We start from the raw sequence: 27,267 nt of genomic DNA on the forward strand, positions 1-27,267 counted from the left end.
CACCATTGTTCTAACGGCTATGAGTGTGTTCCATGCCACTCATGCTGGCGCAGAGTACTCCCCCTAGAATGGTCGTTTTTTAACCTTGAAGGTATAATGTATACATGTGGCAATACCTTTGGGTACGATTAAAATATTGTTGTACTCTTTTGCAACCCAAATCACGAGTAGATTAGGATTATGGTTTTAATGAATTGCCATGATCAGTCTTGACATTAAATAGGTAAGAAACATGTCGACCTTCTTCAAATATATCACCTCCTATAACAAGGGCACCTGTGTATTTAAAGACTTTAACCTCACCTTTCACCAATCTTCTCACATAATCACACTGAAAACTGCACGTCACCCTTCTCATCAGCAAAAAATAAAAGAACTCCAACAAATAGCCCCCTCGTGGGGCCCGTTGGGCACTGCTGTGCCGGCCCAACGTGGATCTGCCCTATGATGAAGCATGACACCCCTGGGGGTGTGTGACGGCTTGTGCTCCTGATGGATCAGATCCCTATATCTGGTGCCTCAGGCTAACCAGAACTATATCTCCTCCTTCCACTCAGGAACAGCATTCTCCTTCTACCTACATAGCCTGATTGGGGGGTGTATTTGTGACCTTTATTTGCCTCCTTTCCCCTCTTCTTGTATTTTGACCAAACATAATGAAACATAGGTCACACCCTGTGCTAGTACAACTGCTGCCACACACCTAGGCCTTGGCTACTTGAATGTCCTGTGTGCCTGTCACAGACTATTTCACTTGCACATAGAAATCGCAGAGGTGTAGCTGTCAAGTCAAGTCAAGTCATAACATTTATATAGCGCACTACATACCCAGAGGGTTTCAAGGCGCTTAGGAAGGGGAGGTGGATTATTTGTCAAATATCCACGTTTTAAGCTGCTTTCTGAACGCTAGGTGATTCTGGGTGAGGTGAAGGTAAGTGGGGAGTGAGTTCCATGTTTTGGCAGCCAGGTATGAGAAGGATCTGCCTCCCATGGTGGTCTTGTTGATGCGAGGTACAGTGGCGAAGGCTTGGCTGGAAGAGCGAAGTTGGCGGGAGGGGGTGTAGAAGGATAGTCGAGAGTTGAGGCAATCTGGTCCGATGTCGTAGAGTGATTTGTGTGCGTGGGTAAGCAGTCGGAAAGTGATCCTCTTATTGACGGGTAGCCAGTGGAGGTCTTTAAGGTGACCAGAGATGTGTTCGTTGCGTGGGATGTCTAATATGAGCCTGGCTGAGGCGTTTTGGATTCGTTGTAGTTTCTTCTGGAGTTTAGCGGTGGTACCTGCGTAGAGGGTGTTTCCGTAGTCCAGTCGGCTCGTGACTAGAGCGTGGGTGACTGTTTTCCTTGTTTCGGAGGGGATCCAGCGAAATGTTTTTCTGAGCATGCGAAGAATGTTAAAGCAGGAAGAGGATACGGCGCTGACTTGTCTGTTCATTGAGAGTGAAGAATCCAGGATGACGCCAAGGTTCCGTGCGTGGTCTGTCGGGATGGGTGCATTTCCGAGGGCTTCCGGCCACCAGGAGTCGTCCCATGCAGAGGGGGATTTACCTAAGATGAGGACTTCTGTTTTGTCTGAGTTCAGTTTCAGACGCTTTGTTTCATCCATTCGGCGACTTCTTTCATTCCTTCATGTAGGTTAGTTTTAGCGGTGCTGGGGTCCTTGGTGAGAGATAGGATCAGTTGAGTGTCATCCGCGTAAGAGATGATGTTGAGGTTGTGTTGGCGGGCGATGGCCGCGAGGGGGCTCATGTATACGTTGAAGAGGGTGGGACTGAGTGAGGATCCTTGTGGTACGCCGCAGATGATTTCAGAGGCCTCGGACTTGAATGGTGGGAGGCGGACTCTCTGGGTTCTTCCGGTGAGGAACGAGGTGATCCATTCCAGTGCCTTTCCTTGGATTCCGATGTTTCTGAGGCGTTGTAAAAGGGTGCTGTGGCAGACTGTGTCGAAGGCTGCAGAGAGGTCGAGGAGGATGAGGGCGACTGTGTCTCCATTGTCCAGTAGAGTTCGAATGTCGTCTGTTGCTGCGATGAGGGCGGTCTCAGTGCTGTGTTTGGCTCGGAAGCCAGATTATGAGGGGTCGAGTGATTTGTTGGCTTCGAGGAAGGCGGCGAGCTGGTTGTTGACAGCTTTCTCGATGACTTTGGCCGGGAATGGAAGAAGCGAGATGGGGCGGTAGTTTTTGAGTTCGGTGGGGTCTGCTGTTGGTTTTTTCAGAAGGGCGGTGAGTTCAGCGTGTTTCCAATCTTCTGGGAAGGTAGCGGAGTTGAAGGAGCAGTTGATGACGTCTCGGAGGTGCGGAGCTATGACGGAGTCTGCTTTGTTGAAGATGTGGTGGGGGCATGGGTCTGTGGGGGATCCAGAGTGGATGGAATTCATCAGGCGGATGGTGTCCTCAGTGGAGATTGGGTTCCAGGCGTTAAGGGTGTTAACGGGGGGAAGGTGGTCAGCTGATGGTAGGGTGGGTTGGCTTCCGGGTTGGTTGTCAAAGCTGTTGTGGATGTCAGCAATCTTGTTGTGGAAAAAAGAGGCTAGGGAATCGCAGAGGGTTTGAGAGGGGGTGATGTTGTTGGAGTTGGCCGAGGGGTTGGAAAATTCCTTGACGATGTTGAAAAGTTCCTTGCTGTTGTGGGCGTTGTTGTCAAGTCGATCTTTGAATGCTGTTTTCTTGGCTTTTCGGATCAGTTGGTGGTGAGTACGGATGGCGCTTTTGAAGGCGTCCTTGTTGCTGGTGGATGGGTCTTTTTTCCAGGCCTTTTCAAGGGAGCGGCACAGTTTCTTGGATTTCTTGAGGTCGTCGTTGAACCATGAGGCCTTCTTGATGCCAAGTTTGTGTTGACGTTTTTTCAGTGGTGCTAAGGTGTCGGCGGTGTTGGATAACCAAAGGGTGAGGTTGGAGGCGGCTTCGTTGGCGTTAGAAGAGAGGGCTGGGGAGGTTTGAAGGAGTGATGTGGAGATCTGCTCTGTGGTGATTTTGTTCCAGTTTCTTTGTAGAGTTGGTTGGAGGTGGATGATGGGTTTCGGCTTGTTGTAGGTGAAGTGAACGCAGCTGTGGTCAGTCCAGAGGAGATCCGTAGTGTGGCTGAAGGAGACATGGTTGCTGGAGGTGAAGATGGGGTCGAGAGTGTGACCTGCGATGTGGGTGGGGGAAGTGACCAGTTGTTTAAGTCCGAGGTTGGCGAGGTTGTCTAAGAGGGTGGCGGTGTTGCGGTCGTTGATCTTTTCAAGGTGGAAGTTGAGGTCTCCCAGAAGGATGTAGTCTTTGGAGGGGAGCGCGTGTGGGGTGATGAAGTCCGTGATGTCTTCACTGAATTTTGCGCGTGGTCCTGGTGGTCTGTAGAGGAGGGTGCCTCTGAATGTGGTCTTGGGGTCGATGTGGATCTGGAAGTGAAGGTGTTCGGAGTTAGCGAGGTTGGCGTCGGAGCTGGTTGAGATGCGGATGGATTTCTTATGGACGATAGCGATTCCACCTCCTGTATGGTCGGTGCGGTCCTTGCGTGTGATCTTATAGTCATCAGGGATAGCGATGGCGATGTCAGGGGCGGAGGAAGCATTCATCCATGTTTCCGTTAGGAAGGCGACGTCAGGAGAGATGGTGTCTAGTAGGTTCCAAAGGTCAATGGCGTGCCTGTGGACCGAGCGGGTGTTGAGAAGGATGCATTCTAGGTGGTTGGGGTCAGGAATCTGTGGTGTGGTCGTAGCAGAGATGTTGTCGGTGCCGCTAAATTTGCAGGAGAAGCAGGAGAACGGTCCATGGGTGCGTCCAGGAGCGGCTTGGACGCAGTTGGGGGCGCGACCGGGGTTAAGGGCTAGGAGGGTGGCGGCATCGTAGGTAACGCGGGGGGGCTGGGCAGCGCGAGGGGCAGGGGGTCTGGCGCTGGGCGCGGTCCAGGCGCGGACGGGCATAGACGGGCTTACCTTTGGCGCACCTTCGGCGTGTCCGTAGCGCGTGGACGCTGCGCGTTGGTACATCTGACATAAATGGAGAGTGGAGGGGGCGGAGCGTGGGAGGGTCAGGTGGGAGGCGGGGTCTGGGAGGAGGAGACACGGGTGGAACTACAAGCAAAACCAAATGGCCGCCCAGAAAGGAATCGAAATTGGGGCACAGCCGGAGCTTCAGTCCAAGACACAGGCACAGAGTTAATGAACAAATGAATGCACGCTACGCTGATAAAAACATATGCCACTACATACAGATCAATGCAGTGCGAGCGCAGACAATAACAAGCGCTCGGCGTTATGCAAATTCTTAGGCAGGCAGTGCGAGTAGAAACGATACCCAGCGCAGTCAAGTGGTCTATGCGCTCTCGCAGGGCGGCAGTCAGTGCGGCGACAGCTACAGACATCTAGCATAGCAATGCTCCAGCATACACCCTGGCATACACCTTGGCATACACCCTGGCATACACCCTTGCATCCAAGCTGCCATACACCCTGGCAACACCTTGGCATACACCCTGGTATACACCCTGGCATACACCCTTGCATCAAAGCTGCCATACACCCTGGCAACACCTTGGCATACACCCTGGTATACTCCCTGGCATACATGTTGACATACACCCTAGTACATACACTGGCATACAACCTGGGATACACCCGGGCATACAACCTGCCTTACAACCTGGCATAAACTCTGGAATACACCCTGGCATACAACCTGCCATACACCCTCGCATAAACTCTGGAACACACCCTGGAATACAACCTAACATACACCTTGGTATACACCCTGACATAAACCCTGGAATACACCATGGCATATAACCTGACATACAACCTACCATACACCCTGGCATACACCCTGGAATACACCCTGGAATACACCCTACCATACACCCTGGCATACACCCTGGCATGCACCCTGGCATACAACCTGGCATACACCCTGGCATACAATCTGGCATACACCCTGAAATACAACCTGCCATAGACCCTCGCTTACACCCTGAAATACACCCCGCCATACACCCTGGCATACAACCTGTCATACACCCTGAAATACACCCTGTCGTACATCCTGGCATACACCCTGGCATATACCTTGGAATACACCCTGGCATACACCCTGGCATGCAACTTGGCATACAACCAGGCATACACCCTGGCATACACCCTGGCATACACCTTCCATACACCCTGGCATACACCTTGGAATACACCCTGGCATGCACCCTGGCAAATACCCTGGCATGCACCCTGACATACAACCTGGCATATATCTTCACATGCACCAGGCATACACGCTAGCAGTCGCAAATCCTCGTCAAGCCCTATTGAACCCTGTGACGTGGGAGATGACCACTACCTGCTGACATAGTGCCAAGAGGCATTAGCAGTGGCTGGTGTAAACAGTGCATTGGTAGAGACGCAAAGGTGTATTGCCATGCTGTAAAGATATCTGCCCCCCCCCCCAGCTGACCCAGACTGTCCCTGTTCCACCATGTACTCTTTTAGAACTGAGCTGCAGTTTGCATTTTTAACAGGTCAATTTCCAACATATTGTGGGTAAACAAACTGTCAAAAAATGTCACCTTGGAATGGGCGAACAGAGCATCTGTGCACGACCCAGGGGGGCATGGGGTCACAGGAATTATTTTTACAGGGTTTGTTGTCGCGTGAGCCTCGCCCAAAGGCATTAGAGCACTTCACAACGAAACCAGACTGCGTGACACTTTTATAGGCACAGGGAGACTGATTTTCACAGAAAAACACGAGCCAGGAGTCCCCATGTGCTTTAGCTAGCACCTGTGGTTATTAAGCGATACCTGGTCTTTACCCTACCTCAAGACCACTGACGGGCAACGGGCCCATGGTACCATCACAGGAGGCTATAAATTGGTGCCAGATTGCAATTAATGACCCAAAAAGAGACCTTGATGCCAGGGAAGAGATGGGGCTTGGATTGATGCATCTCTGATTATTTCCGAATGGCAGGCATTACGCCCCGATTTTGAATATTGTATAAGGACCCACAATACCAACGATATTATCTCCTAGAAACAATACCACGCCCTGAGGAATCCTCAGGCCGGATGGCCATGTAACGAGCGAAACACGCGTTGGGTGCCTGTTACTTTCTTGCACACCCGCTCAGTTTTTCTTCAATGAGTGACAACACCTATAAATATTATTTTCACAGTGAATCCAGCTTATTGGAATTATTCCTGAAATACTATGATTACCTGTACTTGCCCTGACACCCACCTTGGAACTCGTTAAAGTTTAGGGGGTAGGGGTATCCCCCTGTCCAGGACAAGTAACCTAACAACACATTTTTGTTCAATATCCAACGGCTAGTAAGGGATTGGGACCCATCACCCCTCTACATACGAAACTAAAACCAGCCCTGGTCAAAATATTCCAACCAGCCTCACACCGCAGGAGGCCATGACAATAGGGCCATGGACATCCATCTTGCTCTAAAAGCAGCGTGGGGCATACTGGGGAAATGCCAGAGTGGCCGGATGGCTACTCAAGCCTTGGGAGGGAGAGTGCTTTACATACAAACTGATTCAGAAAAGGGGGTGGTGATGGACAGAGTCTCTGAATTAAGCAGAACACTCCTACCCAGTCAACAGATCAGGCCTTGATCCATACAAACTGGCATGTCTCCTCTGGTTTAGAGAATCCTTGCGCTGAGCGTCTTTCACATGACTAGTTCCATCCTTGTAGGTGGTTTGTGGGGACATTTTCACCATCTGTTTTTACATCTACAGCTCTCACTTACCCATGGTTCTCTCATCCTCTTTACATTGCAGCCTACAGCCTGAAATGCCTCAAGTGCCAGGGGTCATCGAGCTTCTGTCGAATGAGGAAACAAACGTGTGCGGCCTACGAGACCACGTGCATATCACTGGCATACCTGTCTAAAGGTAAGGACTTGTGCAGCGCGGGTGCGCCCAGTGGTCTGCCTATTTATCCTGACACATTGTACAGAAAACACGGTTCGATGAAAGAATATATTTAAAAAACCGGTTCGGAGAAATATAATCATATCAATATTTGTAATTGAAAATATTGTAGCAACAAAGAGGACAGGGGCATGATTATTGTTACAGATTTAGAGTTTGAGTAATTAATAGAGCTAGGATGGTCCAGTTCAGAAAAGGGCTAAGCACAAGTCTAGAATTGAGGAATGGGCGAGTTAAGGCTTGGGTTTCAGGTTAGGGTAAAAGTTAGAAACCAGGTCTGGGCAAGGTTTACCTTTGGAAAAGTTATTGTTAGGTTTGGTGTTGGTGTCATGGCTAGTTTTTTGTGACATTGTGAAAAGTATTTTAGAAATACCAATACAAGCTATTTCAGCAACAATTTCAGAAAATATGCACACAAATGCAACAAAAGAAATGGAGGGTGTCACTAGAAATAAAAACAGTTTTCAATGAAAAGAGACTTGAACCAAATGTGTTCCCTTAAAATGCCAATCAAATGCATTACTGTAACAAAATCTGAACTTTTCATTACACTGGGTCCCAGTGAAAACCTCTCTTTGAAATTTTATTTCATTGGAATATATGGGAGTGAATTACATAGATCCAGGCAATCATTGGTGTTCCACTGGAAAATTGGTTTGTTGGGCTGGTGTTTACCATTTACCTTATCCCGGCATTTCTGACTACAGACCAACAAACATGGTTGCCCACTGCTCACCAACTACTGAACCACCTGTCTAGGATTGTTGTTAATCTCAATAGATTCATTCATTTTCTTGGTGAGGCGACCCAACAACATAAGAAAAGATTTTAATTGTTAGAGTAATTGATGTATAAGTTTAACAGTTAAAGTTAACAAGGTAAAAACAGTGGGCCCGATCCACAAAGGTAAACTGAGATTAAATTCTAACTTTACGACTTTCGGTATCCAGAAAGATCATTTACAAGTAGTAAATGTAGACTTTTGTCTCGCTTAAACTTACGTTTTGGTCTTAATTTTAACTGAGACATTAAGACTAAGGACCTTTGGTCTCTGTTAAACTTAATACAAAAACTTGAGTTTAACTGGGGCAAATATCTAACTTTACTACTCTTAAATGCCCTTTCTGAATACCGAAAGTCCTAAAGTTAGACCTTCGTCTCAGTTTACTTAAACTTACATTTTAGTCTCAATTTTAACTGAGACCTTAAGACTAAGGACCTTTGGTCTCAGTTAAACTTAATACCAAAACTTGAGTTTAACTGGGGCAAAAATCTAACTTTATTACTCGTAAATGCCCTTTCTGAATACTGAAAGTCCTAAAGTTAGACCTTCGTCTCAGTTTACTTAAACTTACATTTTAGTCTTAATTTTAACTGAGACATTAAGACTAAGCCTGGGCGTAGTTCGCGTAGCCGCACTCCGCGGAGCTACGCGAAGATGCACTTGCACTCCGCGAACTACGCATAGCTCCGCGAGCATGCGTAGTAGCTTGCTTGACCCGTTCGCGAGCCATTTTTTGTCTTCGGGAGCGCCGTTGAACTCTGGAACCTGCTCAACACCACATCTCCAGACGTCGCCTTCCTCACGGAAACATGGATGAACGCCTCCTCAGCGCCCGACATCGCCGTCGCCATCCCGGACGGATACAAGATCACCCGGAGAGACAGCGTCAACGAGACAGGAGGAGGCATCGCCATCGTCCACAAGAACACCATCCGCATCACGACCAACTCAGACGACACCCTCACAGCCGCTTACCATCTTCACTTTCAGATACACACCGACCCCAAGACCACACTCAGAGGCACCCTCATCTACAGACCCCCAGGACCTCGCACACAATTCAGCGAAGACATCGCAGACTTCATCAGCCCGCACGCCCTCGTCTCCACTGACTACATCCTCCTAGGGGACCTCAACTTCCACCTGGAGAACAACAACGACAACACCACCACCCTGCTGGACAACCTCGCCAACCTCGGACTCATGCAACTGGTGAACACCCCCACCCACTACGCCGGACACACGGTTGACCCAGTCTTCACCTCCAGCAAGTACATCTCCTTCAGCCACTCCACCGGACTCCAATGGACAGGCCACAGCTGCGTCCACTTCAGCTTCAGAAAGACCACGACTCACAACCACCCGCAACAGGTTCCCCGCAGGAACTGGAACAAGATCACCACCGACCAGCTCACCACTTCACTGAGCCAGAACCCTCCCGCCAGCTCAACGGACCCCAACCAAGCAGCCAACAACCTCACACAGTGGATCACCAATTGCGCTCGCCCAACCAGCCTCGACCACTCGCAGTCCAGCTTCCGCGCCAACCACAGCACCGAGACCGCCCTCATCGCAGCCACTGATGACATCCAAGCCCTGCTCGACAACAGGGAAACAGCGGCCCTCATCCTCCTGGACCTCTCCGCAGCATTCGATACGGTCTGCCACCGCACCCTAGTGCAGCGCGTCAGCAACATCGGAATCCAAGAGAAGGCACTGGAGTGGATCATCTCGTTCCTCACCGGAAGAACCCAGAGAGTCCGCCTCCCCCCGTACAGATCCAAGGCCACCGAAGTCATATGCGGCGTACCACAAGGATCATCACTTAGCCCCACCCTCTTCAACGTCTACATGAGCTCCCTCGCAGCCATCGTACACCAACACAACCTCAACATCATCTCCTACGCCGACGACACCCAGCTGATCCTCTCCCTCACCAACGACCCAGGAACCGCCAGAACCAACCTACACGAAGGGATGAAAGACGTAGTCGAGTGGATGAGGAACAGCCACCTGAAACTGAACTCAGACAAGACGGAAGTCCTCATCCTTGGATCATCACCCTCCACCTGGGACGACTCCTGGTGGCCCCCTGCCCTGGGCAGCACACCCAAACCAACGGACCACGCACGCAACCTGGGCTTCATCCTGGACTCCTCCCTCTCGATGAACAGACAAGTCAACGCCATTTCTCATCATGCTTCAATATCCTACGCATGCTCCGAAAGATCTTCCGATGGCTCGCCACCGAAACCAGGAAGACGGTCACACAGGCACTCGTCACCAGCCAACTGGACTACGGAAACACCCTCTATACCGGAACCACAGCCAAACTCCATGGAAAAGACTCTAACACATCCAGAACGCCTCCGCACGACTCATCTTGGACATCCCCCGACACAGCCACATCTCCGGACACCTGAGAGACCTTCACTGGCTCCCCGTCAGCAAGAGAATCACGTTTCAACTCCTCACCCACGCACACAAGGCCCTCCATGACCTGGGCCCCAGGTACCTCAACAACGGCCTGACCTTCTACACTCCCACCCGCCAGCTACGATCGACTAGCCACGCCCTCGCCGCCGTGCCACGCATCCGAAGATCCACCATGGGAGGAAGATCCTTCTCCTACCTGGCAGCCAAGACTTGGAACTCCCTCCCCATCCACCTCTGCCTGACCCAAGACCACCTCTGCTTCAGGAAGCAACTCAAGACATGGCTGTTCGAGCAGTAGCGGACCCTCCTCCCCCAAGCGCCTTGAGACCCTCTGGGTGAGTAGCGCGCTATACAAATATCCTGATTGATTGATTGATTGATTGCCTGCATGCTCGGGATGTGTAGCGCGCGAAGTTACCCATGAGGTTTGTCCCGCCCGCTCGCGTCCCCTTATTTCCGGTCACTACTAATGTGTTCGCGAGTTATTCTGTGCCAGATTGCAGTTTCTGCATGTTCGGCAACTCGATCTTACCGACAAGCATCCTCGCGCACGCGAAAATGCTATTGAGCGCGCGAGAACTACGCTACGCAGCAGTTTGCGGAGTATTCGACAACTTCGCATTCTCCGCGGAGCGCGAAGTTGCCGAAACTCCGCAAACTCCGCGAACGGAGCGTAGTTCTTCGCCCAGGGTTAATTCAGACTAAGGACCTTTGGTCTCAGTTAAACTTAATACTAAAACTTGAGTTTAACTGGGGCAAAAACCTAACTTTACTACTCGTAAATGCCCATTCTGAATACCGAAAGTCCTAAAGTTAGACCTTCGTCTCAGTTTACCTTGGTGAATCGGGCCCACTGTGAATAAACATCTCTAGTATGTGACGGTGAGATTGAAATCTCTAATTCTATGCAATCATTTATCATACGAGATCACATCAGTAGATGTGAAGACACAGAGGCACCAGAGACTTTATTTCTTGTATAAATTATATGCCAGTTTTTTGTTTATTTCTATGTAATCCTTCAGTAACTTTGATCCTGTTACTCTTTTTTTTTTCCTTTCTTCTTTTTTGTAACAAATTCTTTAAGACTACACTTACATTTTTACTGCAGGTTTTTTTCTTAAATATTCTCATAATATACGGCTGTGTACTATTTAAATACTTTTAAATGAAAACTGTTCTAAAACTTTTTTCTTATAATTATTAAGTTGCTCTATTACATGCTGTTATTTTCAACTAAACCATTTGAAAAAATGGCAAACTGGAAAAAGACATAAAGGTTTTGTCAAGGTTTCGTAGCCTGGTGTTGCCAGTCAGTCAGTGTATGATGAGAAAACCGGAGTTTGTAGGATATAGGTGTAGATTCTGCCTTTACATCGAGCTCTCTCATGTAGTGCTTCGATTCACCTAGCGCTATCTGGTCTACTGGTTCAATGTACACAGAGCTCTCTCATTTAGTGATTCAATTCACAAAGAGCTTTCTGATCTACTGCTTTAATTCACCTTTCTTCTTCTAATAACTTATGTGAGGGAGAGTCATGCGAAAATGGAGCCTCTGATTGCAATTTCTTATTTTTGTTATTTCTACATTGCAATTTCAGTCATTAGACAGCCTTAATGCGACCTTAAAAACATTACGAAGAGTTCTCGCTTTGCAGTACACTCAGCAATCAAGAGGGCATTCTCCCAACTTTGGCACACTGTCAACTAAGCAAAAGATTCTTAAAGTTACCCTTCACAAGCATTGTCCCAATAAAGCTATTGGTTTACATAATGCTGCTTCCTTCCGGCTATGTTCAAGCATATGCATTCATTATATATAGACAGGGTCGGACTGGCCTGTAGGGCACTCTGGCAGTGTCCGAAGCGCTGGTCTCACAGATCAGTGTATAAGCTGTTTTTTTGGCTGAATAGGAGCCTGTTTGATGGTGTGGTTGACTGGTTTCTAATGTTGATTTCTCTGATACTACCACAAACATGGCATGCAGAAATCACAAATGCCGGCTGTCTCCCATACCTTGAAAAACCCCTTTTATAATTTGTCTTTACAAGTTGAAACCTTCCCTGATTTGCAAATGTGGTTCCCCAAACCAGCTCCCCACAGCTCCCCCTTCAATCATTTCCAGCACTTTTGACTCCAGCTCACTTTTTCTCCTGCTAACCTCATTTTGCTTCCTCCTAACTTGTACTTTTTAGTATTTTGCCTCCTTGTAACTCGCTCTTTTCCAGCACTTTTGCCTCTTCCTAACTTCTTTCATGTTTCAGCATTTTGCCTCCTCCAAACTCATAATTTGTTTAGTATTTTGCCACCTTCTAACTCGTTCTTTTTCCAGCATGTGGCCTCCTCATTTACCCGTTCTTTTTCTTCTCCCTAACTGCATATTGTCTCCGCCTTTAGTCTCTTTTTTCCTCCTCGTCCAAAACAGCATTTTTCCTCATTAAACTTGTTTTTCGTCCCACCTAACACTCGCTTCGTTTTTTCTTTTTCCCACGCTTACACCTATTCCACTAATTTTCCCGCCTTCAGTGCCGTTCTCACTCCCACTTCCTCCCTCTTGTTGACTCCACCCAGAGCCCCTCCCCCACTCCCAGGAACCTACTTAATGGAGGTCCCAGCGCGACCCATTGAGCAGGTCGCCGGGCCAGCGCCCCACTGTTGCTGCCCGCTCAAACGCTCTGCTAGAGCTCCGCGATGGAACTTCCGAATTGTTGATACGCATTCCCTGCATTTTACTTTTCTCTCTCCCTAACAGCTCACTTTGCTGCACCTTACCTCTTTTTTTGCCTCATCCTTACTCCTGCTTTTCAGAATTTTGCCTCCTCCTAACTCATTATTTTCAGTATGTTGCTGCCTCATAACCCATTCTTTTTTCAGTATTTTGCCTCCTTCTTACTTTGCTCTTTTCAAGCACTTTTGCCTATTCCTAACTTTGTTCTCCTTTCAGCATTTTGCCTTCTCCTAACTTGTTCTTTTTTCAGGATTATTTTGCCTGCTTATAACTCGTTCTTTATCCAGCATTTAGCCTTCTCCTTAGTCAGCTCCTTTTCTCCTCTTAACCTCATTTTGTCTTCTTAGCTTTCTCTCTTCCTCCTCTTAAACAGCATTTTTTCCTCCTTAAACCTATTTATGCTCCCACCTAACACTCGCTTAGTTTTTTCCACGCTAACACTTCCTCTCTCTACTTGCTTTCCCGCCTTCAGCACCGCTCTCTCTCCCTCTTCCCATCTCTTGCTAACCCCGCCCAGCACACCTATCCAGGAACCTACTTAATGGATGCCCTAGCGCATCTGCTCAGTGGGTGCAGCACTGGCGTGCCAAAGGCAAGCCCGTCTGTGCCTGTCCATGCCTGGTTCCACACCCAACAACAGGAAGTCTGGATCTCTGCCCACCTACTGCCACACCAGTGCCGAGATGTCAGATCTGAACCCCGGACACTGCAACTGCAGCCGCACATCCCCATGCTCAACACCAGGACTTTCTCCTGTGACATCATAATTACCGCCCACCAGTACTGAGCTGGGACAACTCCACTGCCTCCTCAACACTCAATTCCTCCACAAACATGGCGCTGAGATCTGGGAAACCAATACCGACGTCCTCTACCTCACTGAGTCTTGGCTCCACTGAACACATGCACACCAAATCACCACCACCACACTCAACAGATACAAGATTATACACGGGGACTACATAAACAAACATGGATGTGGAATAGCCATCATCCACAAAGAATCCTTGCACTGCACAGCCACTACCGACGACACCACCGGTGTCATAGAACCCCGCAACTTACAACTCCACACTCTTGGCAAAATCACCATTAGAGGCACCCTCACCTACAGACCACCAGGACCACCTTCTGCCTTCTGCGAGGCCATTCCAGACTTCATTGCCGTACTGGCTATCAACTCCGAGAAATTAATCCTTCTCAGAAATCTCAACTTTCACTTTGATGATCCCAATGATGCCAATACAGTCTACCTCCTCAAGAGCATGAACGAACTCTGCCTCTCCCAACTAGTCACCAACTCCACTCACATCGCCAGGTACATGCTGAGACCCATCTTTACAGCCAGAAACAGAGTCAGGTACAACCATGTAACCAAACTCACCTGGTTGGACCACCCAATCATCCACTTCACAATCACATCTGCCCCCACCGCAAACCAGCCAACACCACCCACAGGAGCTGGAGCAAGATACCCAAAAATCAATGGAACAACATCCTGAGCTCCTCCATTCTGGACACCACTTCCAGCCTCAAATCGACTGTCAAAATGTCCATGCCTGGTTCACCAACTGCACTGTCAAAATGATGCCCATCAAACCCGCCAAACCAAGCAGGCCTACCAACCACACCAGCTGGTTCACACAGGAACTAAAAAACACCAAACAGAACTGCAAGCATCTGGAAAGGATTGGGCACTCTAGCAAAGAGCCAAATGACTGTGCCACATTCAAGCTGGCACTTAGAACTACCACCAGCACCTGAAAGCACAAAAAGAAACCCACTGGCTACCCTCCTCAAAGCCAGCTCTAACCACAGCTAAGAACTCTTCAACATCAGCAAGGAGTTCTCCAACCCCTTAGCAACCAAAAGCATTGTCACCCCTTCCCAAGATCTCTTCACAGCAAGTTCTCAACCATCAACGAACACTTCAACCCCACCCCAAACCACCGTTACCAGCATCCACAACCTCCTTAAGTTCACCGATTCCCACCCAAACCTCGGGATCACAACAAGGGACCAACTCGTCACGCAGACCACTTTTGCCATCATGAACTCCATCCACTCGGGAGCACCCAGGGACCCGAGCCCCTACTACATGTTCAACCTGGGCAGTGCTTAATTTGTAAAACATTTAGTACCAGGGCCCTTATTGGAAGGCCACTGCAGCCTGTACCACCCATACCTTGCCAGCACTGCCAATGACAGTACCGACATAAAACCTAACCATCACACTTCTACAAGTGTGACGATTCAGACTATTTCAGGCCACACAAAGCTATAATAATGGCATGAGAGGCTAGTATTATCCATTTTTAATGAATACTGACTTAACAAGCACTTTTGTTGTGCTCATCTGAAACTAAAAAGACAGTGCTACCATGTAGTGGACTGTCACCAGTGCCGGTGCTGACAATTAAGTGCAGGTGCTGAGCACCGAAAACCACAGGCACAAATTAAGCACTGAACCTGGGGAACAATACAATCAGCAAAGAACTCCCTACCATCTTCAACATTTCCATCACCCCTGCCACTTTCTCAGTTGAATGGAAACACGCAGAAGTCAAACCACTCCTCAAAAAAGCATCCTCAGTCCTGAAAGATCTCAAGAACTACCAGCCCATCTTTTTGCTCCCTTTCCCTGCCAAAGTCCTGGAAAAATCCATTATCCACCAACTCACAAACTACCTAGAGAACAACGACCTCCTGGGCCTATCCCAATCTGGGTTCAACACGTACCACAGCACAGACACAACCCTAATCACAGCCATTGACATCATCAGGACTCCCTAGACCTGGGGGAAACTACTGCCCTCACCCGCCTGGACCTCTTGGCAGCCTTCAACACTGTGTCTCCCTGCACCTATCCACCATATGGGGCTTCAAGGGGACGCCCTCAAGTGGATTGCATCCTTCCTCACCAGACAAACCTAGAGACATCTGTCTTCCATCCTTCACCTGGAATACCAAGAACACCATCAAGGGCGATCCTCAAGGATCCTTTCTCAGCCCTACCCTGTTCAATGGCTTCATAATCCCGTTGGCCAAAGTGGTCAGGACCCATGGACTGAACATCATATCATATGCAGACGACACTCAGCTAATCTCTCTCCATCTGCAGACCCTGTCATACCAAGGCCAATTTCAATCTGTGCATGACCAGCATTGCCTTCTGGGTGAAAAAATACTGCCTCAAACTCAATACAGACAGAACGGAGGTACTCATTTCAGGAGCAACACATCCCCATGAAATGACTCCTGGTAGCCTGCAGAACGGGGACCCTTACCCACACCTACAGAACACACCAGGTACCACAGCATCATACTGGACTGCAAACTCACCATGAAAAACCAGAACAACGCAGTACCCTCAGCCTGCTTCATCACTCTTCGCATGCTCCAGAAAGTCTTCACGTGGCTCTTGGCCAGCACCATACACACCGTCACCCATTCCCTTGTCACCGGCCACCTGAAATAAGGCAACACTCTATGTAGGAAGCACCTCACACCAGCTAAAAAGACTACAGACCATTCAGACCTCAGCCGCCAGACTCGTTCTCGATCTACCCATGTTACCCCACCTCAGAAAACTCCATGGGCTCCCCGTCCACAAGAGATGCCAATTCAAGATGCTAAAACACGACTACAAGGCCCTGTACAATCAGGGATCAGCCTACATCAACCACCATTTGAGCTTCCACCAGCCCTCCAGACAACGGCGCTCTGCCTCCCTCACCGAGACCCACTGCATTTGCTGGAGCAAGAGCGGCAGACGCTCATTCTCCTTCCTGGCCACCAAGATGAGGAACCACCTCTGGACCTCTCCCTCCCTGCGTGAATTCGGAAAGGATCTGCATACCTGGTTGTTCGACTCACTCCTCCTAGCAGCAGAAACCCCCAGCTCCTAGATGCCCTCACATGCGATAAATAGCACTCTACAAATCACTTTTTGATGTTATTGTTTTTTTTTAGTTCACTGATTTACTCTTGAGTGCCACTTTTAATTTGGGGCAGGGGTCTATTTTCTGTTGCAGTCTGACCCTGAATAGACATTTCTTCAACATATAGTTTAACCCTGCTTTTGTATGTCTGAGCCCTGCATGAGTTTTAGTTTGATAAATTATTTACATTTATACGTACTTTAGTGTAAAGTGCCCTGTTGTCAATAGCAACGTGATCCATGCTATATTACACTTCAGAATAAATAAATGCACATTATTTCTTCTGGGTTTATGTTTTAATTATTCATCTTTCAGGAGCGCAGCTGCTCCTGTCCATTTCTATTCTACAAAAAAAATTGTGTTTTCCTACTGCAGTCACTTCTTTTACGGGCACATGCATCATTGTAGGAATTTGCATTTCCTAAATTGCGAAAATTAAGGAATCCCAATTTAGGAATTGCAAAATCCTATGCATCAAGAAATCCTAAATTTTTTTAGGATTTCTTAATTTTCGGAATTTGAAATTCCTTAATTGCTAATCGCAATTAAGGAATGGCATTACATTGATTCCTATGGGCCTAAAGGCCCATAGGAATCAATGCCGTTTTGCATTTCTTTTTTTTGGAATTCGCAATTTGTTGATGCATTGCAAGGGTGCAGAGGGGGGTCCAAAGGACCCCCCCTGCACCCCTGAAAAGTATTTTAAAGTGCATGTTTCAAACACACATGTCCTAAGGACATGTGTGTCTGTAACATGACACTTTCCAAAATGCATTTTTGTGCTTTTTTAAAGAATTTTGCAAATTAACACGAGGGTCAACCTCGTGTTAATTTGCACTTCCTATTTAAAAATTCACATTTTTTAAAAAATTGATGCATTGCATTTAAGGAATCGCACAAATGCGATTCCTTAAATGCATTCGCATTTTTAGGAAATGCAAAAAAAAGCGAATTTTGAAAAATTGTTTCATGCATCCCAAAAACGTATTTAGGAAGCGCAAACAGCTGAATTTACCGATTCGCACCGTTTGCACTTCCTAAATAGTTTGATGCATGTGCCCATTAAAGTTTGTGCTGTAAACTCTGGGTCCGATTCACAAAGGCAATCTGAGACAAAAGTCTAATTTTACGACTTTTGGTATTCACAGAGGTCATATACAAGTTGTGTCTTTACGTCTGCAGTTGAGCTGAAATGTCCAGCTTGGGCCGTACACTCTGCATCTGGGTCGCACTCTCCGGCTCGGCCGTACTCTCCGGCTCCGGACAGAAAGTGTGTAATCATTGTGCCGGAATGTAACTTTTACAAAGAGGAACATTAGGAACGTTTGATAAATGGTAGAGGAGGTCAAGAAAATCAGTCTGGGCAGGGAAATGGGTCACCTTAGTGTTGAGTCTAGTGTAGACACTGCAGTCAACACTGAGGGTATCGCAATTTGTGGACTAAATGTACCATGATGAAAAGGAGCGCACTTTTCAGTGACATGATGTAGTGCCCGGCCACACCCTTTTCCCTGCCCAAACTGATTGTCATGACCTCCTCTACCATTTGTAAATTGGGCCCCTTGTTTATATTTTTGGAGTTATATGGGGGTATCCTGCTTATTTCAGTTTTCTGTTTTGTGCACACTTATTCTTTCACACATATCCGTGTTTTAATCATCTCCATTGTTTCTCGTGTCTTATACACTTCACTTCAGCTTCCTTTCGATGCATCACTTCATCCCTTTGATCTCTGCTGCCAGCCCACAGTCTCAGTTCTCCCTCTCTGTGTCTTCCCCTGCTTCACAAAACCCACTGAAGGTTGTCTCTAGATGTCATTCATTCGATCAGCTTCCCAAAACCACTCGACACTCCTTCCACAATAACCCTTTATAACAAGCATTGGAAATGCATTAGGTCTCGCATTTGCTTCAGCTAGAGCTATTGGCGTTGTAATTGACAATGTCATTGGCAAGGGGCCTTCTTTATCTTTGATGGGGAGTGGTTGTAGTTCCATCTCAGGGGGCATCTCCATACTGAACTCTGTCTGTTCTGCGTAGGCCTGGGCTGTAAATTCCATTCCGCTCGCGGAATTTGCGGAATGTAGGTAATTCCACGAAAAACACGGAATTGCCAAAAATTCCGCGATCCGCAGCTTCGCAGAATTTTTTGCTTGTTCGTGCTTTCAAAATTTATGTCCGCAAGATATTTCCCCCCAAGTTGGCAAACTGTACCATGTGCTTAGACAATGCCGGTACTTGTAAGAAGCACTAGTCTGCTGGGTCACCACCGCGCTGTTCACTGTGCCTGCTCAGGCAAAAGGGGTATAAACATTACGCATGCACACCGGCATTTACGCAGAGACCTATTAGAGCGCACGTGCACAGATGATAACATATCTTTTTTGCAGTCGTACCAGCTGGATAGAGGCACACACTGTCGCGCTGGCACAGAAATGAAATGCACCTCTCTACCACAGAGAGCATGCTCAGAGCAGGAGGCACCAAATGTGCACATGCACAATGAGAAGGTAGCCTCACAGGCTAGCAGTGGCTGAGAGCTTTACCTCTATTTGCTAGACTAGAGAAATGTGCATCTGTCAACAAGGCGAGCAGTCTACGTCATCCAATATGCTTGCGCGCTACCGGGGAGAGGTATGCCAATGTAACAATGCGGTCGTTGTAATGGCATGCGTGTTAAAGCTTTGTGGACTAATGTGCCATCTTCCAGGAGGGGTGTAGGACAGGACAGGAGCACTAGGCACAAGAGGGGGAGTGGGAGGGGCTACAATGCTAAAGACAAAGAGTATGCTGTACTTAGGGAAGTGGAGGCAAGAAGGAGATGACAGGCCACGTCAGTGATGGCACTAATCAGAAGGTGCTAGATAGGACAAGGTAGCAAGTGTTTGTCCAGGAATAGCTCCAATAAGGAGCAAGGGCCCTCACACACCCCGAGGGGTGTCGTGCTTCATCATAGGCCAGCTCCTTGTAGGGCCAGCGCTGCAATGCCCGACGGGCCCCGCAGGGGTGCTCTTTGCCAGAGGTCTTTTAAGTTTTGCCGTTGTGAAGCTTAATGATGTTTTGTGAGGGTGCCTATGTGTAGTGAGTAGAGATGGACATATGTGAATGTGATATAAAAATGGCTCCTGGATTCTCAAAAAACAGTTTATTCGAGTACCTGGGCCATGAGTAAAAACAGACTAGAAAGTCGTGACCTGAGAGGGGAGAATTAAACCTGTGTCAGGTCTAGTGGGTTGTGCAGAGGGTCAACATGTTTCATGCCTATAAGTCAGTTAGGATCTCTGCAATTCTTCAGGACCTATAATCTTCTACTCGTAGGGTGCAGCAAGTGGTGTTAGGATAAGAGAGAGCCAAGATTTACGTCCCCTAGGTCAGGATTCCGTAGTAGTCCTAATGTGTGAAAATACAGTTGATCAATGAGGTACAATTATACCTTCCGGAAAGTGGTGCACCGGAGGATAGGGATAGTGGTGCCCCAACAGAGACAAGCCAGGGTGCTGGCAGAAGTTACGAGAAGGACCAATTTCAGTCCGCAGGATTCCTAGTGTGGGACCTACCCATGGCGGGCTGTCCCTGGGCCCATGGCATCATGGAAACCAGGAGCAACGTACTGACGCTCCATGCGCTGCGAAAAGCAGAACGATATATAACTAAACTTGGGGTAAAATCAGGGATGGGTAGAAACAGCAAGGCTCAGGCTACGGCAAGCCTGGAGTGCTGCTGGGATGAAGGGACGCAGTAGTACCTGGATGCTAAACTTGCATTCCATTTTGACAGGTGCGTCTCAGTCGCCATTCTGAACCTGAAAATGAGCCAAACCGAGGAAAAAAGTACTGCACTGACAAACACATACAATAAGTACAGAGTAAGCATAAATGTAACAAGCAGGCCCCGTCGGAGGTAACCAAGCCAAGAAAGGAGGGACAAATACAATGTAGTGGCAAGTAAAAAAACATTCATTTACGAGAGGCAATACAAAGAACCAATTAAAAGCAAGAGGCATCAATGCGTGCACACACCCCACAGTCAAAGAGACAGTGGATGGGCTGCCTAGGCGAGACCTAAAAACCTGCCTCACACTGAGCACATGAACATTAGGACATCAAGGGCCATATTACACATGCGCCCTGGGGCACAGTGGGCGCTTGTGCCCAGCTTATGCACCCCCAGGGCACTTTGGTGTTACAGTAGGAGCTGCTGATGCTTGAGGCGCCTTCTGTATTACAGACAGCTCTGGTGCACATACAGCACCAGCGCTATCATTAGAGGATGCTTCCTCATTTGCATAGGGGTGTGGGCCCCATGCAAATAAGGGAATCAGTTTTCAATTGCGCTATATTACCGATGTGGGGGCAGAGGCAAACATGACTTCAGAAGGTGCACTGAAAGTGTGACACAAAAGGACGGCAAACTTGCTGTGTGCCTTCTAAATACAGCCCTCCACAGGGATGATAGGGGCTCCAGACAGTCAGTCACTTCACCCCCTGCAAGGGTATCTCTAATCTCTTTTAAAAGTGCAGGCGGGTTCCCACCTGCACAGAACACAGGGCAGCTTTTAAACAGTTGCTCCGTATTTATGTTGAACGCGCTTCCCTGGGGGAAATGCAAGTTTTCGGCTGCCCCGAGGGCAGTGCATTCTTCGTGATAGGGCACAGTATCCATGTTTGCGCCCGGCGCACCTGCTTTAAGGTGCACATGGCTCAAACGTGGAACGGGCGCTCTGTCTGTAATACGGGCCAGGAAGGCCAAGGGTTTTGTTACTTTTGTCCCAGTTGCAGAGGGAAATGGGTTTCCCACCTTTCTCCCTGGGATGTGGCGTAGCATTCCATTCAGCTTGGGTGGTCGTCCCATAAACCTTGGGTGGTCGTCCTGGTCTCTTTGAAGTCTCCGTGACTCAATGCCCTAGAGATATTAGGCTTTAAAGGGCCAATCAGTGAAGAGAACAGAGCACTTGTCTTTCCCTAGTTCTGAACCTTTTGGCAATCGGCCCAGTAGGCCTTCTAGAGTGTCTTGTTTCATGGTGTCTGCTGGGGTTGCGGGACATAATGTGACATCATTCGTAGCCCCGCCCCCTCTTTGAATGCATCATTGGACCGACCATAACCCCTGCTCCACCAGTTGCTAGTCGAAGCAGTGGTTGCTCATGAACCTAAACATTTTGATGCGACCTGCCGTTCCTCACATATGGGTCCCTAAAAGGTGGTCCTAGCCTTTGCCCTGGTGTGCGCGCGGTCATCGCCCTGTCTGAACTTGGGGTAGCAGATGAGCCGTATCTGGTGCTCGCACCCAAACTGGCCAGGCCTCTTGAGCACCCCCGGTGGTCCTGCTACCCTGGATGTTCTCGAAGATATACTTTGTCGCTCTTGGGCCCACTTCGCCCTTGCCAGACTCCAGGGTGCGAGAGGAGGGTGCATGGCACCCCTCGTACATCTCCAGGCTCAAAGAGGGCACCGTTCCTTCTAGTCCAATGCCACGGAGAAGAGGCGGGGAGCTGTCAGTGAGGGAGGAAGAAAGGCTGGGAGCAGATGAAAGGTGTTTGCATCTTTGACCTGATGGTTGCAGACATATCTCAGGGGGGAGGCGGGGGTGGAGGGGTGGGGGGGACACTCCACCAGGCTCCATGAACGAACAATCTATACTACTATTATAAAGCGAGAACACAAACCTTTTGGCAAGGTAAACTCGGGAACCACAGCGCCAATCCACACACCCAATACATCGTTGTAATCCTCAGGGTGTGCAGATGGACATAGGCCATAGAAAATTAAAAAAAACGTAAATTTAAAAATATAACTTAAAAAAAAGTAGTGCCCTGAAAGTAGCGCCGGCCGCGACGCTGACGGCCACGACTTAGCGCCGGCCGCAACGTACGTGATGACGAGGAGGAGCGGAAGTGAAGTGAGGAGCTCGGGGAGGAGCGGCGGCTCAGGTAAGGCTCTGGGACACGGCACGGGAGGGAGCCGGTACGGGAGTTTGGCCCGGAACAACTGCGGTAAGGCTCAGGGTCTGGGGGCAGCATTTCAGGCTTGCGAGGAGGAGCGGCGGTGAAGTGAGGAGCTCGGGGAGGAGCGGCGGCTCAGGTAAGGCTCTGGGACACGGGACGGGAGGGAGCTGGTGTGGGAGGTTGGGCCGGAACAACTGCGGTAAGACTCAGGGTCTGGGGGCAGCATTTCAGGCTTGCGTGCACTCCCGCCCTGGTCCCCCGCCCGCCACGACATTGTCTGGGACACAGACAATGTCGTGGCGGGCGGGGGCCGGGGCGCCCTGGTCCCCCGCCCGCCACGACATTGTCCAGGACACAGACAATGTCGTGGCGGGCGGGGGCCGGGGCGGGAGTGCACGCAAGCCTGAAATGCTGCCCCCAGCCCCCTTCTGCCCCAGGCAACGCTGGGGCGGGCTGCTAGTACATATATATAAGGGATTCAGTGCAAAGCTCTTGTCTGAGGGAGGGTATGCAAAAAACGGAATACGTGATGAGACAGAGAAGACATAGAACAGTGGTGTCTTGCACCTATGCACCCCCCCTCCCCCACTCCCACCCCCAGATTCAGCAGCTTCAGCGGTGGGGTCCTTTCTGGGCCTCTTCTGTCTGCAAAGCGGCAGGGAAAAGCTGACACATTCTGCTATAAAGTAAAGCAGCGTCAACAGAAACACAGCAGGAGCAAGAAGGAAAGAAAGACGGGTAAACAGAAGAGGGAAGATGGAAGGAAGGATGCATGGATGAGTGGGTGGATGAGTGGGTGGATGAATAAGTGGGTAGATGTATGAGTGGGTGAAAATAGTGAATCCATAGGTGGATGGACAGGTAAAAGGATGGCAAAGTAAAGAGATGGTTGAATGGGTGAGTGAAAGGATAGGTGGATGAACAGGTGAAAGGATTATCGAGTAACAAGATAGGTGGATAAACAGGTATAAGGATGACGGAGTATAGGGGTGGGTGAGTGGGTAAAAGCACGTGTGAATAGATGGCAGAGTGGACGGCAAGTGGATGGATGGACAAGTGGATGACAGAGTGTGTGAATGCATGATGGCTGGATGTATGGGGGTGTCAAATGGACAGCGGAGCGGATGAATGGACGGCTAGTGGATGGATGAATGGACTGCAGAGTGGATGAATGGACAGCGGAGCGGATGAATGGACGGCTAGTGGATGGATAAATGGATGGCAGAGTGGAAGAATGGATGGCTAGTGGATGGATGAATGGACGGCAGAGTGGATGAATGGATGGCTAGTGGATGGATGAATGGACGGCAGAGTGGATGAATGGATAGCTAGTGGATGGATGAATGGACGGCAGAGTGGATGAATGGATGGCTAGTGGCTAGTGGAGGGATGAATGGAAGGCAGAATGGATGGATGAATGGATGGCTAGTGGATAGATGAATGGACGGCAGAGTGGATGGATGGATTAATGAATGGTATAGTGGATGGATGGAGGGGTGAATGGATGGCTAGTGGAGGGATGAATGGAAGGCAGAATGGATGGATGACTTGTGGATGGATGAATGGACGGCAGAGTGAATGGATGGATGGCTAGTGGGGGGAGGAATGGAAGACAGAATGGACGGCAGAGTGGATGGATGGATTAATGAATGGCATAGTGGATGGATGGATGGATGGAGTGGATGAATGGATGGATGGGTGGAATAGGGAAAGTTTTCATGATGGATGAATTAATAGATGACAGAATCTAAAGGTGAAATAGTGGATATCAGAGGGTGGATGGGAGCGTGACATGATGAATAGATAGATGCTTGGATAGAAGAGACAAGGAGGCTCTTTTGGGGAAGCTTTGGCTCACTAGATTTGCTTTCTTTGTGCAATCAACGTTTTAGTTCAAAATGGGGAGTATTGTAATTTTCTGGTTATTCCCTTGACATAGAATATTTGATATTCTGACCATGATAGACTGAAAAATATAGACCCTTGGCTATCAAAGTATAATATAGAGATCTGACATCACCTGCTGGGACACCCCTTCATGCAGCCTATGCCAGCTAGCCTCCCCTCACTTGTTTTGTTTATCTCTTGTTCACTGCCTACCAGTAAGCCCCTGTTATCATTGTTTTGATTAGTAGGACACTTTTCTTTGTATTTTGTCTTTTTTTGGCGGTAGGGTAGTGTGGGTCCCACATTTCAGTGGCCAGATTCTTAATCTGCAAAGGTGCTAATTGATCTAATAAATGATCATACATTGGAAGGGTTCCCTCTGCCAATAATGGCCTCTAGCCACCCCACTGTGGCTCACCAGAGCAGCATCCCAGTTGGACCAGACTTCACCTGGGCTGGAGGTTGATGGAGCGCCCCCTGCAGCTCATGTCCTGGAGCAGCTCTGAGGGGTAGAGAGAAAACCCAGGGAGCAGATGTGGCGCATCCAGATGTGCCGCCCTGCGTGGGTGATGTATCCAGTGCAGCTAGCTTTCCTTGGCGAGCAGCAAAGTTGGCAATCTTTGCCTAGCTGCGTGAAGAACTTAAAGCTTCACAGATCCCTCCCTGTGGGCTGTCAGTCTGTGGGTAGATTATCTGCTCACTGGGTTCAAACCATTTCATGTTCCTCCCTTCACTCACTGAGCAACTAAGGAGCTGGGATGAAGGACTGATGAATCATGGGGGAACATCCATTACAACGCGGTCTTTACACTGCACTACCATTACAACGCTGCTTTTACAACGCAAGTCGTTACCACGACTTGCGCTGGAGAGCGCTCTAGGCTAAGGAATAGTAGATTTACTATTCCAACACCTTCCCTACTGTACGTAGGCTGGAGTTGGAATAGTAAATTATACTATTCCTAAGTCCAGCACCCTACAGCGCAAGTTGCGGTAACGACTTGCGTTGTAAAACCAGCGTTGTAATGGTAGTGCGGTGTAAAGACCGCATCGTAACATCATACATTCGAACCATGGTGTCCCTTACACATGGCCGCTTTGAAGCCCCTTTCGTTGACGTGGCACTGTACGCAAAGCCCACCGCAAGCCCTAAGACTCGGGCACTTTCCAGGGATTCCCAAGGGTCGTCTGTTGCCTTCCCTCTGGATGGCTTTGCCTTTGACGCCTGTGTTTGGATTCTAGCGCTGTCCTGCGAACCATGGTTTGGAGCTGTCTCTGTCTCCCAGAAGGTGCTAGAACATTCTGGATTTCTGTGCTGTTTACCTCTATTAGAGCCTACTTTGCTACTTATATATTACATACGTGGTGGCTTCATTTACTACAAAATGACGCAGAGTTTCACCGTAAGCCATTATGCTGTGCCGAGCTCCGTCATTTTAAAAGCACGGTGGTGCATTGTATTAACAACAATACGACTCATGGCACACAACTGGCTGCCATGCATCAGTGCACGCATGGCCACCAATTGCGTCATGTTACAAAGGTGCCTGCAGTGCAGGGTGATTGTTTTTGTGCAGGAAGGGACACCTTCTGCACAAAAGCAATCCTTGTTGGGATTTTCCTCCTTCTATGCGTGCTGCAGAATGCCGCCCGAGGAGGCGTAGGATTCTGCCGCACTCTGAGCTTTACAAAACATTGTAAATGTGGGAAAATGTCAGGTTCCATGGATGTTGCGCAGGAACACCCACAACAAAACTCATGGACCGCCCCTTTCATGCAGAGTAATGCGTGACAGGGGGGCCATATTTACAAGGCCATGAAAAGTCACACAGGGTGACTTCCCGTGGCTTTGTAAATATGAACAGGCATGCTGCGCCGCCGGTGCATCAAAAGAAGTGCCACACCGGCGGCACGCTGGGCTTGTAAATAAGGCCACTAGTCTTCTGTTGCTGTGACTGGACATTGTGGTTAAGGTGAGCGACTACTCTATGAGAGGTGACTAAACTCCAAACCCTGCACTATGTTCCTTATAACTTCTCGCCTTTACTACCACAGGAGAGCCAGACAAACAAAAGAAGTGACTTGGGGCCAGATACGATGGCCAAAATAGCACCTCGCAAATTGCGAGTCTTTTGCGACTCACAATTTGCGAGACGCTATTTATGGTGTACAACAGTGTATAACACACTGTTAGCGATTCCCAATGGGGTTGCAAATACAGAGGCTCATGAATATTAATGAGCCTCTCGCAACATGCGACCCCATTGGGAATGGCAGGCTCTCCCACGGATGGTGGCCTGCTAGGCTCAGCAGACCACCATGTCTACGACTGATTTTATATAAAGCAAATTTTTTTTTCTCAATTGTAGCCCGTTTTCCTTAAAGGAAAACGCGATGCAGTAAAAAAAAAGAAACGTTTTTGTTAAATTTTTCAAGGGCAGGCAATTGTCCCGGGGACGACTGTCTGGCCTTAAAAAATGTTTTCCTCTGTGTTTGCAAAGGGGAAGAGTTTTGCGCCTACAAATGCGGCTGCAAAACCCTTGTTCTTGGGGTTGCGCCTGCTATTAGGAAGGGAACGCCCCCTTCCTAATAGCGACACGCAATACCAAAATAGCGAGTCGCAAATAAATTGGGAC

General features: G+C 48.7%; 1 protein-coding gene across 1 annotated transcript in view; it reads left to right on the forward strand.

The window, feature by feature from the left end:
* Nucleotides 1–27,267, forward strand: part of LOC147700962 (urokinase plasminogen activator surface receptor-like) — a 181,669-nt gene that overhangs the window by 115,262 nt on the left and 39,140 nt on the right. Inside the window, exon 2 of the mRNA XM_086929791.1 lies at nucleotides 6,759–6,872. Coding sequence (XP_086785917.1) covers nucleotides 6,759–6,872 — 114 coding nt within the window. The remainder of the gene's footprint in view (nucleotides 1–6,758; nucleotides 6,873–27,267) is intronic.

The sequence above is a fragment of the Lissotriton vulgaris genome, chromosome 7 (assembly GCF_964263255.1).
Source record: "Lissotriton vulgaris chromosome 7, aLisVul1.2, whole genome shotgun sequence".
NCBI lineage: Eukaryota > Metazoa > Chordata > Amphibia > Caudata > Salamandridae > Lissotriton > Lissotriton vulgaris.